Below are 11,122 nucleotides of genomic sequence, written 5' to 3'. Positions count from 1 at the left end.
TGTATACAGCATTGGTGAGACCGTTAAAGGAATAGTGTGTCCATTCCTGGTGCCCATGCTTCAAAAAGGATGTTGAAAAATTGGCAAGAGTTCAGAGAAGCACCACAAGAATCATCAAGGTCTGGGAAACTCCTTACAATGAGAGACAACAGAAGCTCAATCCACTTAATTTATTGAACAGAAGATTAAGAGGCAACTTTATCCCAATCTATAATTACCTATCCCGGGAGAATGTATGTGAGAGGAGAGGGCTCTTTGATTTAGCAGGCAAAGGCAGAACAAGATCCAATGGCTGCGAATTGACGTGAGCAAAGTTCAAACTAGAAATTAGATACACGTTTGACTGTGAGGGTAGCTAACCATTGGACTAGATCACCCAGGGATGGGGCGGATTCTCCAGTACTTGGCATTTTTAAGTGACAATTGGAGGGCTTCCTGAAGGCTTTAGCCAAAGTCACTGGGCTCCATGAGGAATCTCTGGCCCATTCTGTGCTCTTCAAACCTGTTCATAGATCCCAAGGCCAGAAGGCGCCCTTGTGGTCGTCTAGTCTGACCCCCTGTATAACACAGGCCAGAGACCTGCCCCACAATAATTCCCAGAGCAGAGCTTTTAGAAAAACAGTCAATCTTGAGTTAAAAACTGTCACTGATGGAGAATCCACCATCACTCTATGAGTCGGTGCATCCATGAGTTTAATAGGCCTGGGGAGGCTGAGCCCCCACCAACACAGGCCATGCCCCCCTCACTGCATTTGGAGGCCCCGCCCTCACTCCCACTCTCCCCCAGAAGCCAGCAGGAGCTCAGCTCGGGCCAGAGGCCTGGAGCTCGGAGCTTGGCCAGCTGACAGCCCGGGGCGGTTCAGGCCAGCCTGGGGATCGGGCTGGTGCTCGGGCCAGCCGGTGGCCTGGGACTCAGGGCAGCAGGGGCGGGCGGGCTGTTTGGCCGGGGCTCCTCTGGCCATGGGGGTGGGCACTCAGGCCTCTGGCAGGTGGGGGAGTGGAAGGGGCCGGACTGGGGGGCTTTGGGGTTCATGCACCACCCCTGGGTGCATCTATTTGCGCATTCAGTCTTCAAGTAAGATTACTCCAGGAGCTAGTATTTGGTGTCACGTCCCTCGGCTCTGTGGTTCAGACTCAATAAATGGTTGCTGCTTTCAGGAGAAGCCTCGTTGTTTCCGGGAATCTGTAATTCATGAGCAGGACGGTGTTTTTCATTGACTGAATGTGACCCAAACGTCCTGCTGCTGGACTCTCTCAAAGGGCCCGGTAATGCAAATGCACACACACATTACAGATCTGGCTGTATGAGGATCTCATCTATTGCACTGGGTTATTAGAGACTATAGAGGGCTATATATTATACAGGGTTGTCTGTCTGTGACACTTCATTATAGGGGTCATTACACATGCACATCTCATTGGAAGAGGCCCTTTATACACACCACAGAGGGGGGATATTTACATAGGCAGTGTGTGGGGGGGTTGTTAGTGTTTAAAGTAGTCTGAAAAAACTGGGGGTCTGTTATCACCACACCCCTGCATGGCCCCCTGCCCAGCAATTAATTCTGCCCCCAAATTAATCCCGTCCCCTCTGTCCCATTATCCCCTCTGCCCCCCCCCAATCAATTCTGCAACCACCGCATGAAATCAGGCCTCGTTTTTTTTGGTTGCCAAGGTTACCAACAGTCACACAAGCTGCCTGTACCCCAGGCAGAGCCATGGGCCAGAGCTGGAGCACGTCCATGCGGCGCGAGGAGCTGGAGGAGTACCAGGTCAGGGGGGTTCGCGCTCTCTGCCTCGCGCCACCCACCTGTCTTCAAGGGCAGCTGTTGTGTGGGGCACCGTCCGCCCGGCCACCGCCCCAGTGTCCGTCTGATGGGATGAATCCCAGTGCCAAGAAGCCACGTTCCATGCAGCACAGACGTAGTGTCTGATGGGACCAACCCATGCACCCTGCCATGGTGGCTCTGGCACAGACGCCACCGTGCCAGACCACGGCGATGTGGGACACGGGGCTGAGTGTGAGCGCCCCCCCCCCCGGCCACACTCACAACCATCCCAGAAATCTCAGCAATGGGAGCTTAGCCAAGTGCCCCGTTTCAGCACAGTCCTCTTCCCCCAGTGACTCTAAGCTCAGATTCTCCAAGGGATTTAGGCACCGAACTCCCCTTGCCTCGCTCCCATTGATTTCAGTGGGGGTTAGGCGCCTGTGTCCTTTGAGGTTTGACCCCTCGAAGGATGGAGCCACAAGAGGGTGCTGTGTGTCGGGGGCGGGAGGGGGGTCCCTCAGCCCCTTTCCCACTGTGCCCTACATCTTCCGTTCCTGGTTCTCTGGCTGAAATGAACAGGCCCTGGCAGGCTGAGAACTTGTGGAGAGAGATCTCCGGTATAGCACAGTAAGGCCCGGGACAGAGGGAACCTGGGGAGCGGGGGTAGAGAGTTCAGGCTGGCAGCCAGGGGGCCGAGGGCAAAGAGATTGAGGCTGCCATCCCGGTAGGAGCGCAGGGGAGAGGGATTGGGGTCTGCCAACCCTTGTGAGAGGACTGAGGAGGTATCCTTGGGATTGGGAGCAGGGCGGGAGGCAGGCGTCTTGCTGGGGTGCCTGGGAAGAGACAGGAGCCTTGGTCCTCAGGGTGGGAATTCAATCATTGCTGTAATACTTTCTCTTCCCGGATCCAGACAGTGTGGGCTCCGAGACCCCAGAAGCCTGTGGAATAGCGTACCTGTGAGTGGGGTGGGGCCAGAGGGCATCTGGGGAGAACCACACGCTCTCTGAGCTCCGATCGCTGCGTAGGAAAACCCCCTGCCTTTGATACAGACTCTGCACATTCCAGGCGTCCCAGGAAAGCACCCGTCACATCCCAATGGCATTTGGGGAGAGACTCAGGCACTCGTGTTTGTATGATACTGTAGGGACACAGGATCAGTCGCGCTGGACCAAGCCTGTGGCCCATCATTTCCACTGTCCCATCTTCTGTGTATGAAGCATCAGAGAAAGGCAAAAAGAAAAAATAATCCTCTCCCATAATGCACCTGACCCATTGTGAAATGCTGTAGATGGGATGGGGAAGGGAAGTCCCCTTCCTGATCACTCTGTGCCCTGAAGCTTGAGAGTTGATGACCCCAACCCCACTACAGATGACTGCAAATATTACAATGTCTCTGTGTGATTACAGCAATTACTGCGAGGCAGAAAATTACCCGGCTCCCTTTGCAATGTCACTATGGCATGTGACGCCATCTTTCAACTACTTATGTTCTTATATTCAGGCTTCACTCAGGCAAAACGCCCACTGACCCATGGATAGCCTAAGGCCCAGCGGTGTGAGCCCACGTACAGGCTATTGTAGGAGGACATTTAAATGGGTTAGTTACTTTTTGAGTTCTAGTCGCACCCAGAGGTGCCGGCTAAGATTGGGGCCCCCTAGCGCTGGACTCCAAACAGTCACATAGCGAGAGACAGAGCATGAGCTGTTTAGGGCAGAGGCTAAATAGATAAGCCAGACAAAGAGCGGGAAGGAAAGTACTGTCATCCCTGTTGTCCAGAGGGGAAACTGAGGCACAGAGCGTGTAAGTGATTTGCCCAGGGTCTTGCAGGAAGCCTGTAGCAGAGCCAAGAATTGAACCAAGCTCTTTTGAGTCCAAGGCCAGTGCCGTACCCCACAAGATGACCTCCCGTCTAGCCAGTGACCCCAGTTTAGCACCGTGTCTATACACGCAGGGGGCTTAGATTACAGCTACTTTGGGATCTCTAGCTTTGTATGCCCTGACTTTTCTGAGAGTCAAGACTTGGCCTTTGTGAGGACTACATACGTGGGTGTGCCTGTGTGTCCATTAATGTATTAAGCCTTCAATTCAACTCCTGGCACTATCCACTTTTCCATGGACTATCCGGTGCCTTCGCTGACATCCCCCTGGTGCCAGTGTTCCCATTGGAGGTGAGTAATGCATCCCCACAGTAGCTTGCTGTGCAGGAGATGAAAGGCAGGGCGCAGGTTTGTACCCCGGCCTCACACAGCTCTAATTTATTGCAGGCACTCACGTTCCTGACAAGGGAGGAAATTGTACGGTAAGTGAAGCTTTAGGCTTTTTCCTTTCACTCCATCACTGCTGGCAGGCTGTGGATGTCACGTCTTCGGAGTGAATTTCGTGGTGATGAAAGTGGATTCACAGCCCTGTAGAATGAAACCGGGGCCTTAGCCAGACGTGGGGTCTGCACAGACAGCGGCTGCACCCCTCGTGAACTTGTCTCAATCTTCACCAGGCGGACACTCCGAGAAGAGTATTAAAAGTATTAGGACCATTTAGGGGTCTCCATTTAGGGGTGTCCATTGACTTCAGTGGGCTTTGGATCAAGCCCTTAGACATAGGAGCCAACTCCGTGGGTGCTCTGGGGCTGGAGCACCCATGGAAAAAATAGTGGGTGCTCAGCACCCACCAGCAGCCCCACAGATCAGCGCCTCCCCCTCCCCCCAGCACCTCATGCCCGCTGCGGATCAGCTGTTTAGTGGTATGCAGGAGGTGCTGGGGGGAGGGGGAGGAGCAAGGGGGGGTGTGCTCAGGGGAGGGGACTGTTGACCTGAATTTATGGGGTGCATGGCAAGGACACTTATACTGAGGACAATACCAACTTGTTAAGATCTTTATTAAAACGAATGAAAGAAGAATGAACGTTACAAAACGCAGAGTCACAAAGAAGTGATACAATTCTATGACCCCTGGTGGTAACATCTCTATTCTAAAAGACTACTTACGCTAGCACACGCACACCCTTCCCTGGAGACCTGGTAGTGAGAGACAGAGGACCAGCCTCGTCTCTGGCAGGCCCGAGGAACTGATGGTCCAGGCTTCCCAAATTGGTCGGGATTAGGTTTGAGTGTTGAGTAGCTAGGCTGTATTGCGAAGCTGAGCTGGTAGCTTGATAGAAGATAGGGAAAAGCGGCCCTTTTGCATGGTTCTTTGCCCTCTTATAGGGTCCCAGGACTGCCCAATGCCAGAATCTAGGCCCAGCCTACCATGCCCAAATCTTATTTCCTCACCCACATAAATCTTCGGGTGCACTTACACTATAGGTTAACATATTATGACATATATCGATACATATTAGTATCGATTATCTCATTCCTGAAACCCTTACCCTTGGCCTAACTCACAACTTCCATGTTCTGCCGTGTGCCCTGCGGTTACCGGTCTGCTCCAGACCTAAGGTAAACAGATTCAGTTCTTTGTTCGGTTCCCCATTCAATTCCTCAAAGTTAAGCGGGGTGACCGGTAGGCCATTTATCTGTGCCAAAGGTTACAAACACTTATACTGACTTGTTCTAGCTAATCATACAGGATACAGGCCTGTAGGCAGGGGCGGCTCCAGGCACCAGCGCACCAAGCGCGTGCCTGGGGCGGCAAGCCATGGGGGCGGCCTGCCGGTCGCCATGAGGGCGGCAGTCAGGCTGCCTTCGGCGGCATGCCTGCGGGAGGTCTGCCGATCCCGCGGTTTCGGCAGTGGGTACGCCAAAGGAGCAGGACTGGCGGACCTCCCGCAGGCATGCCGCTGAATCCGCGTTACCAGTGGACCTTCCACAGGCACGCCTCCGAAGGCTGCCTGACTGCCGTGCTTGGGGTGGCAAAATACATAGATCCGCCCCTGCCTGTAGGTTACTTGCGTTACAGCCAATTATTATGAATAACCATGAGTAACTCTTATGAATACCATAAACCTGAATTCCACATAAATAAAACCCAAGAAAATACTACGATTCACTAATAATAGGATATGATAACAAAATAATATGAATCAAACCAATAGGAAAACACATTATGCAATATAGCAAGCTAGCAAAGTGGCCTTATGGGCTACAAATTCCCCCTTTGATGCGGTGATTGCATAAAACCCCCATTACATAGAAGAAGGAGTGGATAGCAGATGTGTGGAAACAGGTTTTACATTACTTTCCACCCCTCGGGGTGAAGGCAGGACATCATAATGTTCTATCTCCTGATATATTTTTACCATAGGCATTATGGATACATATTTACCAGCATTGATATTTGTTGGCTGTACGGGCAATTGCTCTTTTCCCTTTAACTTGTTGATCTTACGTTGCATGTATGCTAAAGTGATGAAAATAATTCCTGTTGCAATACCTTGGACAATAATCCATCCCTTTAATCCAACTTCTTCCCAGGGCGCATTTACTGTCTGATCTCCCCCATCTAATAATTGGACAATAGCTTGTTTAACCTTATCCATGTCATTCGTAATTTGAATGAGGGGGGTTTCCTTCGAATTAATAATTGTTTTAATTGTAGTCCCAGAGGGGGAATATATACCAAAAATGCTGGAGTGTTTTGGACAGTTAAGTCCTGATAAAAGGGATTAGATAAAATAACGGTAGTGTTTTCAAAGGCAGGAATAGGGGAAATCACTTGATGTCCAATTGAAGTAAACTGCTTTGGAGTAAAACAGAAATTCGGATCTGTGACCTGACACTTTAAGGAACCAGTGATATTACCCCTGCCAATTGGTATTTAAAGGTGACCTCTTCCCCTCTAATTCCCTTAACAGATTGGATGGGATGGTGGGTGAACTCAGGATTAGGACCTAAATTCACAATTTCTAAGAGATCGTCTGTGTTCAATGGTCGAACAATTAACCTAATATATTTCCACCCGATACAATTATCAGCGAATTGACGGGAGGCTATACAGATCTCTGCTCTATACCTGCCTGTCATATGTGGGGGTATATCATGCATTCTCAATGTTGTTTCATTAGTTCATTAGTTTGGTCCGCCGTTTTACTGTTGTTACCAATTTTCCCTGTCTTGGTATATATCTCCAACTCATAATTACCTCATACCCTTCTGACCTTGGATCAAGTGAAGGTGAAGGTTTGGCTTTTGCCTCTCCTTTCCAACCCCAAACAATAGCCACCATCACATTAACACTTGTGGTATTTACAAGATATGGAAATGAGTCCACAGAACAATTTGCCAATTAATCCGCATATAGTTCTAAAGTAAGTTCATTGCCTTGATTGGGGATGATGGTTCGTGCCGCTCCTTTGGGAGGTGCGTTGCGTTTAAATGTTCGAGCACCTGCCAGTTTAAGCGTTGCCGACCATCATGGTCCTGTGCAGCTTGGTGTATCCTTTGTAAAATTCGAGTCCCAAATTCTTGATTTTGGCTCAGTCCTACCCTCAGAGCAAGGACGAAGGACTAGTAGATCAGCAATCTCAATGGCCATTTCATGGTTGCAATTCGCCACACTCCACTTGTAGGGGTTCCACAGCAGGTGGTTCACCTAGTTCCTGAGAAGCAAACTGCTCCTGGGACCTGGCTGATCGCTACAGCTTTAACTTATTAGCGTGGTAGATTTTATTTCTATTACGCTTGCCTCCTGTTACTCTAAGCTTGTACACTGCCAAACTGAGTTTATCGAGGATTCGGAAGTATCCGATCCATCGATTGCATAACCCATGTTCTGGTGCTTTCTAAGATAACAACATCACTTGATCTCCAACCTCCCAAATATTGTCTCTTTGGTTTTTGCCAAAGTAGGCCTTAGCCTTATGCCGGGATTCCCCCAATTTAGCGGCTACCTGCCGATGGACCTGATTTAAATGTTCTTGCAGATTTTGCAGGTAGGTGTCCATTTTGATTCCCTCCAATTGAGTGCCACTGGTGTGCCAGATCAAGAGTTCCGGCAATCTCATATTTCTGCCTGTCATAACCTCAAAGGGTATTTTATCAGTGGATGCAGCAGGAGTTGCCCTTAATGCCATGAGAATCAGAGGCATGAGGGAATCCCAATTGCATCCATTGGCATCATCCAGTTTCCTCAACATCACCTATTTGTTCGTTCCACCATCCCAGATGACTGTAGTCTATATGGGATGTGTAGTCTCTGCAGGACTCCCATCAATTTAAGACAGTCTTTGAAGAACTATCATGTAAAATGTGATCCCTGGTCTGATTCCACTTTTGCAGGGATCCCCCAATGAGAGAAGACTTGTTCTACCAGGACCTTGGCTGTGGCTTTTGCAGTATTGGCTTTCAGGGGAAAGGCCTCCACCCATTTTGAGAAAGGATTGACAATCACCAAGAGGTATTGGTTGCTTCTTTGGGTCCTTGGTAGAGGGCCTATGAAATCAATCTGCAAAACCATCCAGGGTCCTTCCATGGTCCTTCATACACCTGAGATTGCAACGGTGCATTCCTTTTGCATGGAGTTGGGTTGGGTTGTGCACAAGCCAAACAATTGTCACAGTACTGTTGTACATCCAGTCTAAGGAGCGGCCACCATCCCACAGTTAAGAGACGTTGAACCGTTTTGTCCACCCCCTTTCACCTCTCTAGCCTTTCTTTTCATCCTCTCTGCTTCAGTCTCAAACATCTGGCTCACAAGACCCCATGGGTTACAATGCTCAGAGAGAGCCTTTCTGTCTTTCAATTGCTCTAAACCTCCTCCGTGTTCCTTAATATACTTCTTGGCAAAGTTCTCTAAAACCATCCTGCGGGCAGCCCCTACAGCTCTGCCACCTCTGTCTCACTCATTTTTACACTGAATAACCTTACTTAACCTCTAAAATAGAAAAAAAAGTAATACTTAACATGATAACAACAAACACTATTTCTTAACTCTAAATCTGAAGGCGTCCCTTCATTACAAAAATAATAATACCCCAGACCGGTCTCAACACAACTTCAAACAAGTCCCAAAACCAGAGGGGTGGGGGACAGATCCCTCGATGGCTAATGTACGTTAGCTGATCGAGAGGCAAAACCCTGTAGGGACCTACCGAACAGTGGGGCATTACTGACGATAGACGGATCAGGGTGCAGCCCGGGGGAGTTGAGGGGACAAAAGGGTAACTCGAACTGTATAAGTTCTGAGCTACTGTGGCCTCTCAAGGCAAATAAATCAACTCCGCCGCCACCAGTTTGGGTGGGACATTGGGCCCAATGCAACTGCTTTATCAATAATCAATCCGAAAAAGCCCCTACTGTGCATATAACACCACTAAAATCACTTCTTATCTTGCAAGATTACATTCCCAATATCTAGCCACTAAAACGGACATTTAACAGTTAACTACACATTCAAGCTGCAAGAGAAGAAAAGGAGGAAATACCACCAGGACCGCTGCCAAGAAACAGTCAGTCAAGAGAGAACTAACATGCCCGCAAGCATGCTATGCCCTGTGATACAGAGTCTTTGTTCTTTGACTTTTATTACTTCAGTGAGCTTTTGAAGTTCTTGCCACACACACCTCAAGACTCCTGGCTGGCTCGCCAACTATTGACCAGAATTTATGGGCTAGTTTATTATGGCTCCTCACTGATCTGATCAGAAGATATTTTAGGTTCTTGTCCCAATTCAGGCTACAGGGATAGAGAACACAGCGAGTTCAATATCGTGAAAGGACTCTCGGGGTGCATGGCAAGAACACTTATACTGAGGACAATACCAACTTGTTAAGATCTTTATTAAAACGAATGAAAGAAGAATAAACATTACAAAACACAGAGTCACAAAGAAGTGATACAATTTTATGACCCCTGGTGGTAACAGCTCTATTCTAAAATACTACTTAAGCTAGCACACTCACACCCTTCCCTGGAGACCTGGTAGTGAGAGACAGAGGACCAGCCTCGTCTCTGGCAGGCCCAAGGAACTGATGGTCCAGGCTTCCCAAGTTGGTAGGGATTAGGTTCGAGTGTTAAGTAGCTAGGCTGTATTGCGAAGCTGAGCTGGTCGCTTGATAGAAGATAGGAAAAAGCGACCTCTTTGCATGATTGTTTGCCCTCTCATAGGGTCCCGGTACTGCCCACTGCCGGAATCTAGGCCCAACCTACAATGCCCAAATCTTATTTCCTCACCCACATAAATCTTCGGGTGCACTTACCCTATAGGTTAACATGTTATGACATATATCCATACGTATTAGTATTGATTATCTCATTCCCGAAACTGTTACCCTTGGCCTAACTCATGACTTCCATGTTCTGCGCTGTGCCTTCCAGTTATTGGTCTGCTCCTGACTTAAGGTAAACAGATTCAGTTCTTTGTTTGGTTCCCCATTCAGTTCCCCAAAGTTAAGGGGACCAGTAGGCCATTTATCTATGCCAAAGGTTACAAACACTTATGTTAACTTGCTCTAGCTAATCATACAGGATACAGGCCTGTAAGTTACTTGCATTACAGCCAACTATTATGAATAACCATAAATAACTCTTATGAATACCATAAACTGGAATTCCATATAAAACCCAAGGAAATACTATGATTCACTAATAATTGGATATGATAACAAAATAATATAAATCAAACCAATAGGAAAACACATTATGCAATATAGCAAGCTAGCAAACTGGCCTTATGGGCTACAGGACGGAACAGGGTGGAGCGTGGACAGGAAGAGGCGGGGCGGGGTGGGGTCAGGGCATGGGGGAAAGGGAGGAGTGGGGGCCGGCCTGGGGCCGAGCACCCCCCCGACTGCACCTATGCCCTTAGATACCATGGATAGGTAGCACAGAAACAAATGTAACAATATAGGTTCTTATCCTGCCCTCACTACCAGTATCCGAGCCCATTTCATGCATACATTCAATGACACAACTAACATCTGCTCCTCCTCCCGCACAGGGAGAACTGCGTGCCGTGGTTTGGTTTGTTTGTGGGGAGGGGGATTATTTTATTCAATGCCCTCATTGCTCTGAGTTACACGAGAGAAGAAAGGTGCCTGCTGCTTGGAGGGGAAGATGGGCCGGTTTGGGGTGGTCCTTCATTTCCGAGGGAGTTTGTTTCACAGTCTGGGACTGGCTCCCGAGTGGGTGCTGCCTGCCACACAGAGGAGCTTTAAGAACATAAGAATGGCCATACTGGGTCAGACCAAGGGACCATCCAAGCCAGCATCCTGTCTGCCGACAGTGGCCAATGCCAGGTGCCCCAGAGGGAGTGGACCAACAGGCAATGATCAAGAAATCTCTCTCCTGCCATCAGGGCCGGCTCTCTCTCCTGCCTGGGGCGGCCGGAGCCCCGAGGGGAAGGCAGCGAGCCCCGGCGGGGGCTCCGCTCCCCCCCCGGCGGCCAGAGCGCCGGGGGGGACTCGGCCCTCCCCCCC

The 11,122-nt window shown here is 49.4% G+C and overlaps 1 protein-coding gene across 1 annotated transcript in view; it reads left to right on the top strand.

Moving 5' to 3' along the window:
• Nucleotides 1–1,742: 1,742 nt before the first annotated feature.
• Nucleotides 1,743–11,122, top strand: part of CIB4 (calcium and integrin binding family member 4) — a 47,427-nt gene continuing 38,047 nt past the window's right edge. Inside the window, 1 exon segment of the mRNA XM_026658334.1 lies at nucleotides 1,743–1,772. Coding sequence (XP_026514119.1) covers nucleotides 1,743–1,772 — 30 coding nt within the window.

The sequence above is a fragment of the Terrapene carolina genome, unplaced genomic scaffold (genome assembly GCF_002925995.2).
Source record: "Terrapene carolina triunguis isolate 2854851 unplaced genomic scaffold, T_m_triunguis-2.0 Scaffold427, whole genome shotgun sequence".
Lineage (NCBI taxonomy): Eukaryota > Metazoa > Chordata > Testudines > Emydidae > Terrapene > Terrapene triunguis.
This window is presented reverse-complemented; position numbering and strand designations above follow the sequence as displayed.